Genomic DNA, 19,354 nt, shown 5'->3' with positions numbered 1-19,354 from the left:
CTCCCGAGTAGCTGGGACTACAGGCGCCCGCCACCTCGCCCGGCTAGTTTTTTGTATTTTTTAGTAGAGACGGGGTTTCACCGTGTTAGCCAGGATGGTCTTGATCTCCTGACCTCGTGATCCGCCCGTCTCGGCCTCCCAAAGTGCTGGGATTACAGGCTTGAGCCACCGCGCCCGGCCTGCCTTCATCCATTTCTGAAATGACTAATGTGGGGTTATATATAAATATAAAAATTGTACACAAATATTACCTACCAATTTTGTTGAGGAGTCTTCCATCAGTCATATTTTTTGACTCAAATACAACACGATCTTGGCATAAAAACAAACACATAGGCCAGACGTTCTTTGCGGAGAGTCATCGGGGTTTCCTGCTTCAACAGTGCTTGGACGGAACCGGCGCTGGTCCTCCATCCCGGCCGGCCGCCCGTAGCCAGCCCTCAGTCACCTCTTCACCGCGCCCTCGGATCGCCCCAAGGCCCCCGCTGCCGCTCCAGCGCCGCGCAGCCACCGCCGCCACCGCCGCCTGTCCTTAGCCTCCGCCATGACGACCGCGTCCACCTCGCAGGTGCGCCAGAACTACCACCAGGACTCAAAGGCCGCCATCAACCGCCAGATCAACCTGGAGCTCTACGCTTCCTGCGTTTACCTGTCCATGTCCTACTACTTTGACCGCGATGATGTGGCTTTGAAGAACTTTGCCAAATACTTTCTTCACCAATCTCATGAGGAAAGGGAACATGCCGAGAACTGATGAAGCTGCAGAACCAAGGAGGTGGCCGAATCTTCCTTCAGGATATCAAGAAACCAGACTATGACGACTGGGAGAGCGGGCTGAATGCGATGGAGTGTGCGTTACATTTGGAAAGAAATGTGAATCAGTCACTACTGGAACTGCACAAACTGGCCACTGACAAAAATGACCCCCATTTGTGTGACTTCATTGAGACACATTACCTGAATGAGCAGGTGAAAGCCACCAAAGAATTGGGTGACCACGTGACCAATTTGCGCAGGATGGGAGCACCCGAATCTGGCTTGGCAGAGTATCTCTTTGACAAGCACACCCTGGGAGACAGCGATAATGAAAGCTAAGCCTCAGGCTAATTTCCCCATAGCCATGGGGTGAATTCCCTGGTCACCAAGGCAGTGCATGCATGTTGGGGTTTCCTTTACCTTTTCTGTAAGTTGTACCTGAACATCCGCTTAAGTTCTTTGATTTGTACCATTCGTTCAAATAAAGAAATTTGGTACCCCCCCACCAAAAAAAAAAAACAAAAAAAAACACACACACACACACACAGGCATCAACTAATGATAGAAAAATAAAATGGCTTACAAAATCGAACAAATATTTTCTAAAACTTATTAGACTATTAGGCAACATTTTTCCTCTAATCACAAATGTCCAGAAATGTCTTTAAAGACCATTATCAGCCGGTGGTGGCTCATGCCTGCAATCCCAGCACTTTGGGAGACCGAGGCAGGCAGATCAGTTGAGGCTAGGAGTTTACAGCCAGCCCAGGCAACATGGTGAAACCCTGTTACTACAAAAAAATACAAAAAGTAGCCAGGTGTGGTGGTGTGCACTTGTAGTCCCAGCTAATGGGGGTGGGGCTGAGGTTAGAGGGTTTTTAGAGCCCAGGAGGTGCAGTTTGCAGTGAGAGGAGATCCTGTCTCAAAACAATAACCAAAAACCATTTCCAAGAAATAAACGCAATAAATATTGTGATGTTCCTTCACTGTGTGTGTATTCTTACCACCTATTTGTGTATTTATTGAAATAAAATGGCACACACAAATTTTTCCCTGTTGGTTTTTTGTTTGTTTGTTTGTTCATTTGTTTTCTGAGACAGAGTCTTGCTCTATTGCCCAGGCTGGAGTGCAATGGTGTGATCTTGGCTCACTGCAACCTCTGCCTCCTGACCTCAAGCAATTCTCCTGCCTCATCCTCCCAAGTAGTTGGGATTACAGGTGCCCACCACCATGCCTGGCTAATCTTGGTATTTTTAGTAGAGATGGGGTTTCACCGTGTTGGCTAGGCTGGTTTTGAACTCCTGACCTCAAATGATCCACCCGCCTCAGCCTCCCAAAGTACTGGGATTACAGGCGTGAGCCACCGCGCCTGGCCCTTATTGTTTAAATATAGTAATTTTATGAGAACTTATCTATTTTATTTTTGTGTTTATTAAAAACATTATTTTTTCTGGGCATGGTGGCTCACACCTGTAATCATAGCACTTTGGGAGGCAGAGGTGGGTGGATCACTTGAGGCCAGGAGTTCGAGACTAGTCTGAGCAACATGATAAAACCCTGTTTATAAAAAAAATATGAAAATTAGCTGGGCATGGTGGCTTGCACCTGTAGTCCCAATTACTTGGGAGGCTGAGGTGGCGAATCACCTAAGCCTGGGAAAGTGGAGGTTGCAGTGAGCTATGATTGAGCCACTGCACTCCAGCCTGTGCAACAGGGTGAGACCTCTCAAAAATACATGTAGATATATTTTTTTTCAAAGTAAAAAAGTAATCTGATAGAGGAAAATGCTCCATTCAGAGTGGGTTGGAATCTGTCTCAGTTCATAAAACTAGGGGCTGAGGTGAGAAAATGAGGCTGAAATAAGCTGCTGCCCTCTGCTGCCTGGGACGGCAGCTTTTGTAACTTTCATACCTAGGAACCAGGCCAACATAGACATGGCCACAAAACCGGGATCTATGCCAAACATACAGGGCCGTGACTGAATTCGCAAAAACCCTAGATAAGGATGGTGAGAGCAGTGAGAAAGAAGGAAGGATATAGCAAAACGAAACTGAACAAAATTGCAAAACTTCCCACTCTAAGATGAACCCGCAAATAAATTTCCTCAACTTATTAAAATTAATTGTAGAGAGGACAGATTCCTCACCACACACACACACACACACACACACACACACACAAACCCAAAAAACAAGCAAAATAAAATCCTCCATAATTAGGAGGGTAATTCACTCTAGATAAATGCAAAAAAAAAAAAAAAAAAAAAAAAAAAAAAAAGAATAATCTTTAGAAGACTCCTTTCACAGATACTCTCAATCTAAGAAAATAAACAACAGAAATAGAAGGCTTCAACACAAGTATGCCTCGGATCCTCAAAGGGATAAAGGAAGAATAACAAATTGAATAAACATAAAAAGAGACCTAGGCCGGGCGCGGTGGCTCAAGCCTGTAATCCCAGCACTTTGGGAGGCCGAGATGGGCGGATCACGAGGTCAGGAGATCGAGACCATCCTGGCTAACACGGTGAAACCCCGTCTCTACTAAAAAATACAAAAACTAGCCGGGCGAGGTGGCGGGCGCCTGTAGTCCCAGCTACTCGGGAGGCTGAGGCAGGAGAATGGCGTAAACCCGGGAGGCGGAGCTTGCAGTGAGCTGAGATCCGGCCACTGTACTCCAGCCTGGACGACAGAGCCAGACTCCGTCTCAAAAAAAAAAAAAAAAAAAAAAAAGAGACCTGGCGCATTGGCTCATGCCTATAATCCCAGCACTGTGGGGAGCCAAGGCAGGAGGATCATTCAAGGCCAGGGGTTTGAGACCAGCCTGGGAGATATAGTGAGACCCTGTCTCTAAATAAATAAATAAAGAACACATATTCTTTGATTCATCTCTGTCCAGGAAGCACAGCTCAGTTTCTCTCTTCTTCAGTATTGACTGGACTCAGTGACTCACTTCTAATGCATAGAATATGGAAAGGGAAAAATAGCAACTGCACAATGGAGATACCACCTTAACCAAGTGATCAAGTTAACCTAAATAATAATGTCAGACTATATCATATACCCCCTTATATGATGTGATGAGAAGGGCACTTTATCTCTGTAGCATTCTTCCCCAAAATCTATAAGCCTAGTTTAACAGAAAACATCAGACAAAAACCTAAATTGGGGAACATTAGACAAAATAACCTGCCCAGTACTCTTTAAAAATGCCAAGGTCATGAGACAATGAAAGACTGAGAAACGGTCACGGATTTGAGACTTGACAACTGGATTCAACATGGTGTCTTGGATTGGATGCTGAACAGAAAAAAAGAAAAAGAAAAATTAAGGAAATCTGAATAAAGTTAGTAGTATGGTATTAAGTTTAGTTTTTTTGATAAATGTCTCAGAGTTATGCAAGACATTATGTAACTGTTAACATTAGGGAAAGTTGGGTGGAGGATATACAAGAATTTGCTATGCTATCTCTGAAGCTCTTCTGTAAATCTAAAATTATTTCAAAATGAAAAGTTTAAAAATTAAAAATTAATAAAAAATTAGGCCGGGCGCGGTGGCTCACGCCTGTAATCCCAGCACTTTGGGAGGCCGAGGCGGGCGGATCACAAGGTCAGGAGATCGAGACCACGGTGAAACCCCGTCTCTACTAAAAATACAAAAAAAAATTAGCCGGGCGCGGTGGTGGGCGCCTGTAGTCCCAGCTACTCAGGAGGCTGAGGCAGGAGAATGGCGTAAACCCAGGAGGCGGAGCTTGCAGTGAGCCGAGATCGCGCCACTGCACTCCAGCCTGGGCGACAGAGCGAGACTCCATCTCAAAAAAAAAAAAAAAAAAAAATTAGAAATCCTGAAAATAGGGAGGCCGAGGCGGGCGGATCACAAGGTCAGGAGATCGAGACCATGGTGAAACCCCGTCTCTACTAAAAATAGAAAAAAAATTAGCCGGGCGCAGTGGCGGGCGCCTGTAGTCCCAGCTACTCGGGAGGCTGAGGCAGGAGAATGGCGTGAACCCAGGAGGCGGAGCTTGCAGTGAGCCGAGATTGCGCCACTGCACTCCAGCCTGGGCGACAGAGCAAGACTCCGTCTCAAAAAAAAAAAAAAAGAAAAAAAAAAAAGAAATCCTGAAAATAATTTCCTAAATGAAAAAAGTAAGTTATTGGGGGAATAAACCCTCAATAAATGAGATATACATTATCTTAGATGGACATAGACAAAGAGAGAGTTAGTGAATTAGAAGGTGGTTCTAAGGAAGTGGCTTAGAGAACAGCATAAAAATTGACCAAGCGCAATGTTTCATGTTTGTAATCCCAGCACTTTGAAAGGCCAAGGTGGGTGAATCACCTGAGGTCAGGAGTTCAAGATTATCCTGGTCAACATGGTGAAACCCCGTCTCTACTAAAAAATACAAAAATTAGCCGAATGTGGTGGTGCATGCCTGTAATCCCAGCTACTCAGGAGGCTAAGGCTTGAGAATAGCTTGAACCTAGGATGCAGAGGTTGCAGTGAGCCAAGATCACACCACTGCACTCCAGACAGGGCAACCGAGTGAGACTCCATCTCAAAAAAAAACAAAAAACAAAAATTAGCTGGGTGTGGTGGCAGGTGCCTGTAATCCCAGCTGCTCAGGAGGCCAAGGCAGGAGAATCACTTGAACCTGGGAGGTGGAGGTTGCAGTAAGCCGAGATCACACCATTACGCTCCAGCCTGGGTGACAGAGGAGACTGTACCTCAAAACAAAACAAAAAAAAAAGAGAACAGCATAAAAAGATAGAAATTGAGTATACTAGAAAGGCATGGAGGTTAGAAGTGGCATTATTGAAAATGGCAGAGTAGGGGATCCATTTCTCCCCAGAAACACTGAAAAACTTGGCAAAACCTGTTGGAATCAACCTTATCAGAATGCTAGGAGATAGTTGAAAGTTTACAGCAACGGGCCGGGTCCAGTGGCTCATGCCTGTAATCCCAGCACTTTGGGAGGCCGAGGCGGGTAGATCACTTGAGGCCAGGAGTTCAAGATCAGCCTGACCAATATGGTGAAACGCTGTCTCTATTAAAAATACAAAAATTAGCTGGGAGTAAAAAATTACTCCCAGCTACTTGGGAGGCTGAGGCAGGAGAATTGCTTGAACCTGGAAGGCGGAAGTTGCAGTGAGCCAAGATTGTGCCACTGCACTCCAGCCTGAGCGACAGAGTGACACTCCATTTCAAAAAAAAAAAAAGTTTACAGCAACCAAGCAAATACTTAACCAGGAAAGGCCACTGAAACAGCTAAGATTTTTGTGGTATTTTAACTTACCTTAGCCCCATCCCCTCCTTATAGAAGCAGTGATCTTAAAGCCAGCAGTCTGTGTTCCCTGTGTGGATACCTGGTTCTAGAGAGAGCAGAGTGGCCCTTGTTCCTACAGAACAGGATTTGATTTTTTTTTTTTTTGAGACCGAGTTTCGCTCTTTCACCAGTGCTGGAGTGCAATGGTGTGATCTCAGCTCACTGCAACCTCCGCCTCCCGGGTTCAAATTATTCTCCTGCCTCAGCCTCCCGGGTAGCTGGGATTACAGGTGCCCGCCACCACGCCCAGCTAATTTTTGCATTTTTGGTAGAAAGGGGGCTTCCCCATGTTGGCCAGGCTGGTCTCGAATTCTTGACCTCAGGTGATCCACCCACCTTGGCCTTCCAAAGTACTAGGATTACAGGCGTGAGCCACTGCGCCGGCCCAGGATTTGTCTTTTGAATCTAACTAGGGTTTCTCTTTGTTGTAACTAACTTGGAAGTCTACTAGGATAGAGCAGCTACACAGACTTTTCCTAAAAACAATTAAGAACAAATGAATAAACTGCTATGACCTGGGCAAAGCAAACAATCAAAAAATGGCTAGATCAAACAACAGACATGTTAAAAGCCTGAGAGGAAAATCCAGAGAATGAGATTTTGGGGGAGAATAAGAGCTTTGAAAGTTTTCTACGTTTACTGGGGAATCTAGAAAGCCACACACATGCCAAGAGAAGGACACACGCTTAAAGAACTGGGAAGACCTTGAGTTTTCACCTCTGCCTGATTTTTAGACTCAGTGCAAGCAGGAAGTGGAGGTTAAGGCAGAGTTGCAAACAGCATGGCTAAGCATAGAAGGAGTGATCCAACATAGAGCCAATCTGCAAAGACCTGGAAAATTGTCTTTTATTTTTCTACTGCTTTTTTCCCTTCCTTGTTTCCTTTCCTCCAGGCATTTAAGGAAACATCTGTCAAACCACAATAAAAAAATATGGTTATGTAAGAAAAGGTTTCGACATTTTTTTTTTTTTGGAGGCCCAGTCTTGCTCTGTTGCCCATGCTGGAGTGCAGTGGTGTGATCTCGGCTCAACCTCCGCCTCCCAGGCTCAAGCAATTCTTGTGCCTCAGCCTCCTGAATAGCTGGGTCTACAGGTCCCCGCTACCACGCCTGGCTAATTTTTTGTATTTCAGTAGAGACAGCGTTTCACCATGTTTCCCAGGGTGGTCTTGAACTCCTGAGTTCAGTCAATCCACCCACCTCGGCCTATCAAAGTGCTAGGATTGCAGGTGTGAGCCACAGTGCCCGGTTGGTCCTTGCTTTTAAGAAACGAACACTGAAGTACAGTATTTAGGAGTTTTCAACTTTCCAACATTCTAATATTTCCAATTTATCGTCAGAAAAGTGAAAAAGTTTCATTCCTTTAGCAATCATTTCTTAAGCCCTACTGTGTGAAGTGTGGTAGGTGGGCAGAGATGTGACCTGGTCCTCCTCCCTGTCCTTAAGGAGCTCCTAGACTAGTAGGGAACCCATCCAACTAAAGCACTGGATAGTCTAAGGACCATAAGGAATATGAAAAGAGCTGTGGGAGCTCAGCAAAGGAAGAAGATCAAGAATGGCTCCTTAAAAGAAGTCACACAGGCCTAACCCGTTGGCTCATGCCTATAATACCAGCACTTTGGGAGGCCGAGGTGGGAGGTCACCTGAGGTCAGGAGTTGAGACCAGCTTGGTCAACATGGCAAAACCCCTCTCTACTAAAAATACAAAAATTAGCTGGGCATGGTGGTGGGCACATGTAATCCCAGCTACACGAGAGGCTGAGGCAGGAGAATGGCTTGAACCCGGGAGGCGGAGGTTGCAGTGAGCTGAGGTCGCACCACTGCACTCTAGTCTGGGTGACAGAGTGAGAGACTCCATCTCAAAAAAAAAAAAGAAATCACATAAGCAAATAAGAGTGTAGAGGATTTTAAGAGAGAAATGGGTAGAACTAGCTTTGATTAGAAGGGTGAAGAAGGGCCAGGCATAATGGCAGGTGCCTGTAGTCCCAGCTATTTGGGAGGCTGAGGTTGGAGGATCACTTGAGCCAAGGACGTCAGGGCTGCAGTGAGCTAGGATCTCACCACTGTACTCCATCCTAGGCAACAGGCAAGTCTCTGTCTCAAGAAAAAAAAAAAAAGAAGGGTGAAGGAGAGTGGTCACTAATTGTTCCCCAATATCCCCCACCTTTTAGTTAGTAACGGCTTCTCCCCGAGTTTATTTATTTCTTATTTTTTGAGATGGAGTCTCACTCTGTTGCCCAGGCTGGAGTACAATGGCGTGATATTGGCTCACTGCAACCTCCACTTCCTGGGTTCAAGTGATTCTTCTGCCTCAGCCTCCTGAGTAGCTGGGATTACAGGCACCCACTACCACGCCCGGCTAATTTTTGTGTTTTTTTTTTTTTTTTTTTTTGAGATGGAGTCTCGCTCTGTTGCCCGGGCTGGAGTGCAGTGGCTGGATCTCAGCTCACTGCAAGCTCCGCCTGCCGGGTTCACGCCATTCTCCTGCCTCAGCCTCCCGAGTAGCTGGGACTACAGGCGCCCGCCACCTTGCCTGGCTAGTTTTTTGTATTTTTTAGTAGAGACGGGGTTTCACCGTGTTCGCCAGGATGATCTCGATCTCCTGACCTCGTGATCCACGCGTCTCGGCCTCCCAAAGTGCTGGGATTACAGGCTTGAGCCACCGCGCCAGGCCAATTTTTGTGTTTTTAGTTGAGACGGGGTTTCACCATGTTGACCAGGCTGGATTCAAACTCCTGACCTCAAGTGATCCGCCCACCTTGGTCTCCCAAAATGCTGTGATTACAGACGTGAGGAGCTGCTCCCAGCCCTCCCCCTGAGTTTAGCTGAGTGCTTGCCAGCTACAGATCTCTCTTGCGTCTAGGTATGACCATGAGACAATACTCTGGCCAAAGGGAAAGTGATGTTAGCAACTTTCAGATCATGCCTTCATTAGAAGCTGCTTGCCTTTTGCTTTCCCCCCTTTAAGATGTATGGGAGGTGAGTCAGCTCTGACCCTGTGACACCATGGAGGATAGAAAAGCAACGAGATGGAAGAGATGACTCCCAGAGGGCCTGGGGGGACAGAGTCCCTGACTGGCCCCGTATAATCTACTAGCTTAGACTTTTACCTGGGAGAAAACCAGAACTTTTCCTTTTTTTTTTTTTTTTTTTTTTTTGAGATGGAGTTTCACTCTTGTTGCCCAGGCTGGAGTGCAATGGTGCGATCTTGGCTCACTGCGACCTCTTCCTCCTGGGTTCAAGTGATTCTCCTGCCTCAGTCTTCCTGTGTAGCTGGGATTACAGGCACCTGCCACCACACCTGGCTAATTTTTGTATTTTTAGTAAAGACAGGGTTTCACCATGTTGGCTAGGCTGGTCTCGAACTCCTGAGTTCAGGTGATCTACCCACCTCGGCCTTCCCAAAGTGCTGGGATTGCAGGCATGAGCCACCGTGCCCGGCCGAGAAAAACAGAACTTCTACCTTGAAGAAGCCACGGATATTTTTATCTCTGTCTGGTCAATATCCTAACTAATGAAAACAGACAATAAGAATATAAAACCTGTTGACCAGGTGCAGTGGCTCATGCCTGTAATTCCAGCACTTTGGGAGGCCAAGGTGGGTGGACCACGAGGTCAAGAGATCGACACCATCTTGGCCAACATGGTGAAACCCCGTCTTTACTAGAAATACAAAAATTAGCTGGGCATGGTGGCGCGTGCCTGTAGTCCCAGCTACTCAGGAGGCTGAGGCAGAAGAATTGCTTGAACCCTGGAGGCAGAGGTTGCAGTGAGCTGAGATCATGCCACTGCACTCCAGCCTGGCAACAGAGTGAGACTGCATCTCAAAAAGAAAATAAAATAAAAAATAAAACCTGCTTAGAAAACCAAACTCTCTCCAACTCTCTCTCTCTTTCTCTCTCTTTCTCTCTCTCTCTCTCTCTCTCTCTCTCTTTTTGACGCAGGCTCTCCCTCTGTTGCCCAGGCTGGAGTACAGTGGCACAATTCTAGCTTACTGCAGCCTCAACCTCCTGGGCCTAAACAATCCTCCTGCTCAGCCTCCCGAGTAGCTGGTACTACAGGCACAGGCCACCACACCCAGCTAATTTTTTAATTTTGTAGAGGCAGGGTCTCACTGTATGTTGCCCAGGATGGTCTGCAACTCCTGGCTTCGAGGGATCCTCCTGCCTGGACTTCCCCAAATGCTGGGATTACAGGCATAAGAGACATGAGCCAGCAGACCAGGCCTTTTCTCTCTCGTTTTTCCTTCCCTTTCTTCTAACCCATCTTTTCCTGTAGTCTACATAAAGGGACACACATACACACATACAGATTTGCTCCTTCATATTCCACTGGTTCCAGATTTTTAGCACCAGATATATAGATAGATTTACATCTTCTTGTTTGTCCTGTCAATCCAACCTCCCGTGTAACAGCCCCTGAGAATGAAAACCATTTCCTCCCTCGAAAGCCCTCTCCTAGGGCCGGGCGCAGTGGCTCACACCTGTAATCCCAGCACTTTGGGAGGCCGAGGCGGGTGGATCACAAGGTCAGGAGTTCGAGACCAGCCTGGCAAATATGGTGAAACCCTGTCTCTACTAAAAATACAAAAAAATTAGCTGGGCGTGGTGGCGCATGTCTCTAATTCCAGCTACTTGGGAAGCTGAGGCAGAAGAATTGCTTGAACCCAGGAGGCAGAGGTTGCAGTGAATCGAGATCGCCCCACTGCACTCCAGCCTGGGCGACAGAGTGAGAATCCATCTCAAAAAAAAAAAAAAAAGCTCTCTCCAGGGCACAGTGAGGCAGTTGACAGCTGGCCAGACAGTGGACAGACACATCTATTCACTCATAGTAGGCAGAAGGGTACTGCTTTCTTTGTACAATCGTATTTGAAGGGAATAGAGGGGCTGTGTTGTTCTTGGGAAGCTTTTTTTTTTTTTTTTTTTTTTTTTTTTGAGACGGAGTCTCGCTGTGTCTCCCAGGCTGGAGTGCAGTGGCGCGATCTCGGCTCACTGCAAGCTCTGCCTCCCGGGTTCACGCCATTCTCCCGCCTCAGCCTCCGAGTAGCTGGGACTACAGGCGCCGGCCACCACGCCCGGCTAATTTTTTGTATTTTTAGTAGAGACGGGGTTTCACCGTGTTAGCCAGTATGGTCTTGATCTCCTGACCTCGTGATCCGCCCGTCTCGGCCTCCCAAAGTGCTGGGATTACAGGCTTGAGCCACCGCGCCCGGCCGGGAAGCTTTGTGTCTTTCCATAAAAGGGTATTTTGAGGAAGTCTTCAATGTGGGGATCACAAATGCTGTATGCTCCCTTTTCCATCAAAATTTCATCCTTGTTTACATTCCCTTACAGGGTGGAATGGATAACTATTGTTTTGGCCTTCCTCGTATCTGTGCACTCTTCTTTTTTTTTTTTTTTTTTTTTTTTGAGACGGAGTCTTGCTCTGTCGCCCAGGCTGGAGCGCAGTGACCAGATCTCGGCTCACTGCAAGCTCCGCCTCCCGGGTTCCCGCCATTCTCCTGCCTCAGCCTCCCGAGTAGTTGGGACTACAGGCGCCCGCCACCTCGCCCGGCTAGTTTTTTGTATTTTTTAGTAGAGACGGGGTTTCACCGTGTTAGCCAGGATGGTCTCGATCTCCTGACCTCGTGATCCACCCGTCTCGGCCTCCCAAAGTGCTGGGATTACAGGCTTGAGCCACCGCGCCCGGCCTGCACTCTTCTTTTGATAGCAGAATCCTGATTACATTCTTAATTTCAGGTTATGTGGTTTGGCTGGGGATGACCTGGCCATTACTCTAGGATTGGATATGTAATCTAGACATATAGTTTAGATACAGTTTCCAAAGCTGGAACTTTGGGAAACAAAGCTCCATAGTGCTAGGGCTACTATACTAGAAGAATGTAAGGCTGGAGCTGCTGGTATCAGCTCGCCATTCCGTGGGGGAGCCTGACTAAGGATGAAGTCAACACTGAGAAACATAGGCCCAAGAGATAGAAACCAATCCTGATGACACTGTCTGGGAAGCTCCTCCAGTTTGAGTAGAGCTTCTGTCATTTGAAACCAAATACATTTTTACTAATCCACAGGGGGTATAAAAACTATTTTTCAGCTCTCTAAATGACATTCTGGCAGATGATATGCTTACCCAGATTTTGTTTAATGTAATTAAGTTTCATCTTATTCCAGAAAGTATTGATGGTCTCTTCTAGCAAGAAGGTCCCTCGTTTGTGTTTTATTTTGCTATAAGAAAAAAATGCATCAATTGGGGTTTAAGTTTGTTGTTTCTGACAGGGTTTCACTCTGTTGCCCAGGCTAGAGGGCGGTGGCACCATCACAGCTCACTGCAGCTTCCACCTTCTGGGCTCAAGGGATCTTCCCACTTAGCCTCCCAAGTAGCTGCGACTACAGGTGCATGACACCATGCCCAGCTAAATTTTTTTGTATTTTTTGTAGAAATGGGAGACTTACTATGTTGCCAGGCTGGTCTTGAACTCCTCTGCTCAAGAAATTCTCCTGCCTGGGCCTCCCAAAGTGCTGAGATTACAGGTGTGAGCCACCGTGTCTATCCACATTTAGGGTCTCTGGCACATACTAACAGAGAGACTCTGAAAAAATCCGGGGAATATAGCTGAACCTTGGTTTCCTTATCTGTCAAATGGATATATGATCTAGGGAGATCTCTCTTCCTTTTCATAGCCTGTTTTTTTGTTTTGTTTTTGTTTTTTCATTTTTTGTGTTTGTTTGTTTGAGACAGAGTCTCACTCTGTCTCTTAGGCTGGAGTGCAGTGGCGCAATCTTGGCTCACTGCAACCTCCACCTCCCAGGTTCAAGCGATTCTTGTGCCTCAACCTCCTGAGTAGCTGGAATTTTAGGTGCACATCACCATGCCCAGCTAATTTTTTTTTTTAAGTAGAGACAGGGTTTCACCATGTTGGCCAGGCTGGTCTCGAACTCCTAGCCTCAAGTGATCCTCCCATCTTGACCTCCCAATGTGCTGGGATTACAGGCGTGAGCCACTGTGCCTGGTCTGGTTCTGTTTTGAAATTTAGAATGGAGTGGAAAAGATACTGCCACATTGTCCTCTAAAGATATTAATTTATGGCTGGGCATAGTGGCTCATGCCTGTAATCCTAGCATTTTGGGAGGCCAAGACAGGCAGATCACTTGAGGCAAGGAGTTTGAGAGCAGCCTGGCCAACATGGTGAAGCCCTGTCCCGTCTCTACTAAAAATACAAAAAAATTAGCTGGGTGTGGTGACGGCCGTCTGTAATCCCAGCTACTCCGGAGGCTGAGGCAGGAGAATCACTTGAACCCGGGAGGCGGAGGTTGCAGGGGGTCCAGGTTGTGCCACTGTACTTCAGGCTGAGTGACAGAGTGAGACTCCGTCTCAGAAAAAAAAAAAAAAAGCTAATTTACATTTTTACATTTTCCTTGTGAATCAGAGTGCCCATTTCCCCACATCCTAGCCAATATCAAGTACTGTCAATTTCTTTTTTTCTCCTTTTCCTTTTCTTTTTTTCCCTTTCCTTTTCTTTTTCCTTTCCTTTTCCTTCCTTCCATCCTTCCTTCCTTTTTTAGCAGTCTAGCTGTACAGGGATTAAAATATGCCAGGGATTTAATTTCTGTAATTACTTGGAAGACCATCTGTGCCCTGCTTTGACGCAGGAGTCCCTGCTCTGCCCAGACAGCCATGTGGTGCTCTGCCAGAGCTCCTTTTCTCCAGGCTTTTCTACTCCTCATCCTCTACCAATTGGCTATGGGATGACTTTTGTCAGAGAATAGGACTGGGAGATGGAGCTCTAGACAGAAATTCTCCCCACACAGCTGTGCCCCTGATACCCTGGGGACTGACAATCATCAGAGGACCATTTGACATCAGCCACCAGTGGTCACCAGCCAAGTTCCAAGAGCTGTGTCTGGGTGGAAACCTACCATGGCTGAAGGAGTAAAGTGTCCCCCACGCTCAGCATGGAGACTTTTGCAGTTTTATCTCCCTTCAGCAGACCTGACTTGCGTTCAAGGCTGAGTCATCAGGGTGAGCATGGGAGTATTTTTCTTATGCTTAAATACAGGTTAATGACATTATAGCAGAATTCTAGTAAAGAGGGCATGTTTATCCAGTTAAAATTTATTCTTGGCCGGGTGCAGTGGCTCACGCCTGTAATCCCAGCATTTTGGGAGGCTGAGGTGGGCGAATCACTTGAGATCAGGAGTTTGAGACTAGCCTGGCCAACATGGTGAAACCCCATCTGTACTAAAAAAAATACAAACATTCGCTGGGTGTGGTGGTACTTGTCTGTAATCACAGCTACATGGCAGGCTGAGGCCAAAGAATCTCTTGAACCCAGGCATCAGTGGTTGCAGTGAGCTGAGATCGTGCCACTACACTCCAGCCTGGGCAACAGTGAGAATCTCAAAAACAACAACAACAACAACAACAGCAACAAAAATTATTCTCTATAATGAAAAGCCACAAGCAAAAATTGGTTTTTCAGATTTCTATTTACTGTCTAGAATGAGACAGACTTATTATAGACTGTTTGGGAAGAAGAGAAAGTTGATTTAAGTTATTGCATCCTTTTTTTTTTTTTTTTTTGAGATGGAATCTCACTCTGTCGCCCAGGCTGGAGTGCAGTGGCATGATCTCAGCTCACCGCAACCTCCGCCTCCCAGGTTCATGCCATTCTCCTGCCTCAGCCTCCCGAATAGCTGGGACTACAGGCGCCTGCCACCACGCCTGGCTAATTTTTGTATTTTTAGTAGAGACGGGGTTTCACCGTGTTAGCCAGGATGGTCTCGATCTCCTGACCTCGTGATCCGCCCATCTTGGCCTCCCAAAGTGCTGGGATTACAGGCGTGAGCCACCGCTCCTGGCCTGCATCCTTTTATTTTTAGCCATTAAGCAGCAATTTCCTTTCAATTTCATCTTCCCCTCCTCACTCTGAAGAATCTGAGGAAGAAAAGAGAGTTAAAGATGAGGGCCAGAGGAGAAAAAGAAAAAGGTTGCCTCAAAAAGTGGCCTGCTTTTCTTATCAATGTCTTTTTCTTGTGTATCATTATTGAGTCTACCCAGCAATTTCTCTGCCTGATCTGCAGCCTACCTCCTTATCTGCAGACATCCAGAGTGCCCCTTCTTTGCCAGAGTAAGTCATGTACCTTAGTTCAGAGCTCCCATTGGGGAATAAAGTTCATTCATTCAGTGAGGCCTTGCTCTTCTCTTTGTTTAGCACAGAACTCAGCTCTTTACCTTGCCAGTAGCAGCAGCAGTCAGAGGTAAAGGGGCCTTGCAAGAGAAGCGATTCTGACTCCTTTATTATGTAGGTGAGGAGACTGAGACTACCCCTTCTCTCATCAAGAAGGGAAGGTATCTTCGGGCCTCTGTGGCAAAAAGTTCAGGAGAGTGGGTAGTGGGGTGCTGTTGTTTGGAGCACCCAGTTTTGGAGTCAGACCGACTTAGGTTGAAAGCCAGCGATCCTGAGTAATAACTTCCACTCTCTAAACGTGTTTCCTTTGTTGTAAATTGCGGTTAATATGTTGTGTTCCTTACAGGACTATTAAGAGAATTGAATGCACAGAGAGATATAAAACACTATGCTTGGAACATAGTAACTATTTGAAAAGTGGTTAATATTATGCATTTCATTTTTTTTCCTTTTTTCCCCCTTCTAATCAATGTCAGAAAAATTAAGGAAATAGGAAGTCACTTCCAAGGGAGCTCTGGCTGCTCTGCAAACCTGTTAGTTATCTATGATATCCAAGCTACTCAGGAGACCCAGAGCAAGTTGTTACTTCTTTCTACTGATTGGGAAACTGAAGAATAGAAGAAATTTAACTGTCTGCCTTGCCTAATGGTGTGGTGTAAAATAATAAGAAATATGCATACTGGTCTTTGACCATGGTTCCCAACACAGAGCTTCTAAAACCTGTATAATTTTCTGAGTGATTGGAGCTTCTGACATAGAGCTCCTTAATCTCTTGGAATTTCAGGTGATAGAAGTGCATTTTGTTCTGAGGCAACTCTGTAAGCTTCTGGATGGGGGCTAACCACCAGACAGACCAAGTCATAATTTGAAGCTTGGAACTTTCACCCCCACCTCACGTTGTCTGGAGAGGAGAGAGGGCTGGAAATGGCATTAATAATCAGTCATGGCCAGGCACAGTGACTAACGCCTGTAATCCCAACACTTTGGGAGGCCAAGGTGGGCGGATCACTTGAGGTCAGGAGTTCTAGACTAGCCTGGCCTACCTCTCTACTAAACCCTGTCTCTAGTAAAAATAGCAAAAAATAGGCCGGGCAAGGTGGCTCAAGCCTGTAATCCCAGCACTTTGGGAGGCTGAGACGGGCGGATCACGAGGTCAGGAGATCCACACCATCCTGGCTAACACGGTGAAACCCCGTCTCTACTAAAAAATACAAAAAACTAGCCGGGCGAGGTGGCGGCGCCTGTAGTCCCAGATACTCGGGAGGCTGAGGCAGGAGAATGGCGGGAACCCGGGAGGCGGAGCTTGCAGTGAGCTGAGATCCGGCCACTGCACTCCAGCCTGGGCGACAGAGCCAGATTCCGTCTCAAAAAAAAAAAAAAAAAAAAAGCAAAAAATAGAAAAAAAAAAAATTGGCTGGGTGTGGTGGCTTGAGCCTGTAGTCTCAGTTACTCAGGAGGGTGACGCAGGAGAATCGCTTGAACTCAGGAGGTGGAGGTTGCAGTGAGCCGAGATTGTGCCACCGCACTCCAGCCTGGGCGACAGAGGGAGACTTTGTCTCAAAGAAAAAAAAAAAAAAAAACAGTCATGCCTACATGATGGAGCTTTGATAAAAATCCCGAAAGTGCCGGGCGCGGTGGCTCATGCCTGTAATCCCAGCATTTTGGGAGGCCGAGGCGGGCAGATCACGAGGTCAGGAGATCGAGAGCATCCTGGCTAACATGGTGAAACCCCATCTCTACTAAAAGTACAAAAAACTAGCCGGGCGTGGTGGCGGGTGCCTGTAGTCCCAGCTACTCCGAGGCTGAGGCAGGAGAATGGTGTGAACCTGGGAGGCGGAGCTTGCAGTGAGCCGAGACCACCCCACTGCACTCCAGCCTGGGCAACAGAGCCAGACTCCATTTCAAAAAATAAAAAAATAAAAAAATTAGTCATGTGTGGTAGCAGGTGCCTGTAATCCCAGTTACTCTGGAGGCTGAAGCAGGAGAATCACTTGAACCTGGGAGGCGGAGGTTGCAGGGAGCCGAGATTGCGCCATTGCACTCCAGCTTGTGCGACAAGAGCAAGACTCCATCTCAAAAAAAATAAATAAAAATAAAAAAATCCCGGCCGGGCGCGGTGGCTCACTCCTATAATCCCAGCACTGTGGGAGGCCGAGGCAGGCGGATTATGAGGTTAGGAGATTGAGACCATCCTGGCCAACATACTGAATCCCGTCCCTACTAAAAACACAAAAATTAGCCGAGCACGGTGTTGCACACCTGTAGTCCCAGTTAGTCGGGAGGTTGAGGCAGGAGAATCGCTTGAACGCGGGAGGCGGAGGTTGCAGTGAGCTGAGATCATGCCACTGCACTGCAGCCTGGGCGACAGAGCAAGACTCCGTCTCCAAACAAACAAACAAACACAAACCCAAAGGCACAGTTTGGAGAGTTTTTGGGTTGGCGAACACATCCATGTGCTGGGAGGATGGTACATACCAACTCCACAGGGACAGAAGTACCCGTGCTCAGGACCTTTCAAGACCTTGTCCTGTGTATCTGTTCATGTGTCTGTCCATCTGTATCCTTTGTAATATCCTTTATAATAAACCGTTAGATGTAATAAAGTTTCCCTGAGTTTTGTGAGCCTCCCTAGCAAGTTAATCAAACCCCAGGAGGGAGTCATGGGAACTCTCAATTTACAGCCAGAAGTTCTGGAGGCCCAAACTTGCAACTGGCATGTGAGATGCGGGGCAGTCTGGTGGGACTGAGCCCTTAAGGTGTGGGATCTAATTCTAACTACATGTAGATAATGTCAGAATTGAACTGAATTATATGACACCCAGTTGGTGTCCACTGGAGAACTGCCTGGTGTATAGGGGAAAAAAACCTCCACACATCTTGTTACAGAAGTGTTCTATGTTAAAAGTATAGTAGGAGAAAACTGTTTGTTTAGTTTGTTTTTCCTAGTACACACATGGTGTAACAGAAAAAGCATGGGTTTTGAAAGTAGGGTTTTGATCTGAGTTCAAAAGCTGGCTATGCCACCTAGTTGCTTTGTGATCTTGGACAAGTTACAGAACCTCTCTGAGCCTTTCTCTGAGATGTTAATACCTACTACATAGGGTTATTGTGAAGAGTAAATGAAATGATGTATGTGTACGCCAAACACATGTGAAGTTGTGAAATCTTTTTTTTTTTTGCCTATTCTAGAACAGAATTTTTCCTTTTTCTGGTAGCATAATGTGATTTTTTCTTTTTCTTTTTCTTTTTTTTTTTGAGACGGAGTCTCGCTCTGTCACCCAGGCTGGACTGCAGTGGCCGGATCTCAGCTCACTGCAAGCTCCGCCTCCCGGGTTCACGCCATTCTCCTGCCTCAGCCTCCCGAGTATCTGGGACTACAGGCGCCCGCCACCTCGCCCGGCTAGTTTTTTGTATTTTTTAGTAGAGACGGGGTTTCACCGTGTTAACCAGGATGGTCTCGATCTCCTGACCTCGTGATCCGCCCGTCTCGGCCTCCCAAAGTGCTGGGATTACAGGCTTGAGCCACCGCGCCCGGCCGATTTTTTCTTTAGGGAACTACCCTTCCTCTTCTGCACACTCGAATGCTAAAACTGTCAGTCAAGATTCCCTACTGCTCCAGCCAAGTTGGCATATTATGTAAGTTAGGCTAGCAAGACCCTTGCTGCCTATAACTCGAATCCTTTTGGGAGTGAAATAGAGATGGAAAATGGTTGGAGCTGATTAATCTCAAGTGTCGTTCTGAAAAGACTATCCAATAATTTTTGCCATCTAGATCTCTGTAGCCACCTGGTTCTTGTCATTTACTTTTTAAAATTAATTTATTTTAGATACAGGTTTTCACTATTTGCCCAGGCTAGAGTGTAGTGGCTTTTCACAGGTGTGATTATGGAACACTGCAGCCTTGAATTCCTTGCCTCAAGCAGTTTTCTCACCTCAGCCTCCCAAGTAGCTGAAACTACTGACTTGTGTCACTGCACACAGCTTAAACCAATAATTTCATTTACTTTATTTTTTTATTCTTTAAATTTTTTTTAACCAATAATTCTAAAAAAAAAATACATTTAACATTGTAATGATTTTAGAAATTCAACATTTCT

General features: G+C 46.4%; 1 protein-coding gene and 1 pseudogene across 1 annotated transcript in view; one reads left to right on the top strand and one right to left on the bottom strand.

Moving 5' to 3' along the window:
* LOC135967522 (inosine-5'-monophosphate dehydrogenase 1-like) overlaps window positions 1–19,354 on the bottom strand; it is a 55,786-nt gene that overhangs the window by 5,083 nt on the left and 31,349 nt on the right. The window contains exon 2 of the mRNA XM_074017288.1: window positions 256–834. Within this exon, the coding sequence (XP_073873389.1) occupies window positions 256–334 (79 nt within the window). The 5' untranslated portion in view covers window positions 335–834. The remainder of the gene's footprint in view (window positions 1–255; window positions 835–19,354) is intronic.
* LOC107128733 (ferritin heavy chain pseudogene) lies at window positions 522–1,195 on the top strand (annotated as a pseudogene).

The sequence above is a fragment of the Macaca fascicularis genome, chromosome 15 (assembly GCF_037993035.2).
Source record: "Macaca fascicularis isolate 582-1 chromosome 15, T2T-MFA8v1.1".
In the NCBI taxonomy this organism is placed as follows: Eukaryota; Metazoa; Chordata; class Mammalia; order Primates; family Cercopithecidae; genus Macaca; species Macaca fascicularis.
Note: the sequence above shows the minus strand (reverse complement) of the source record. Positions and strands in the feature narration are given on the sequence as shown.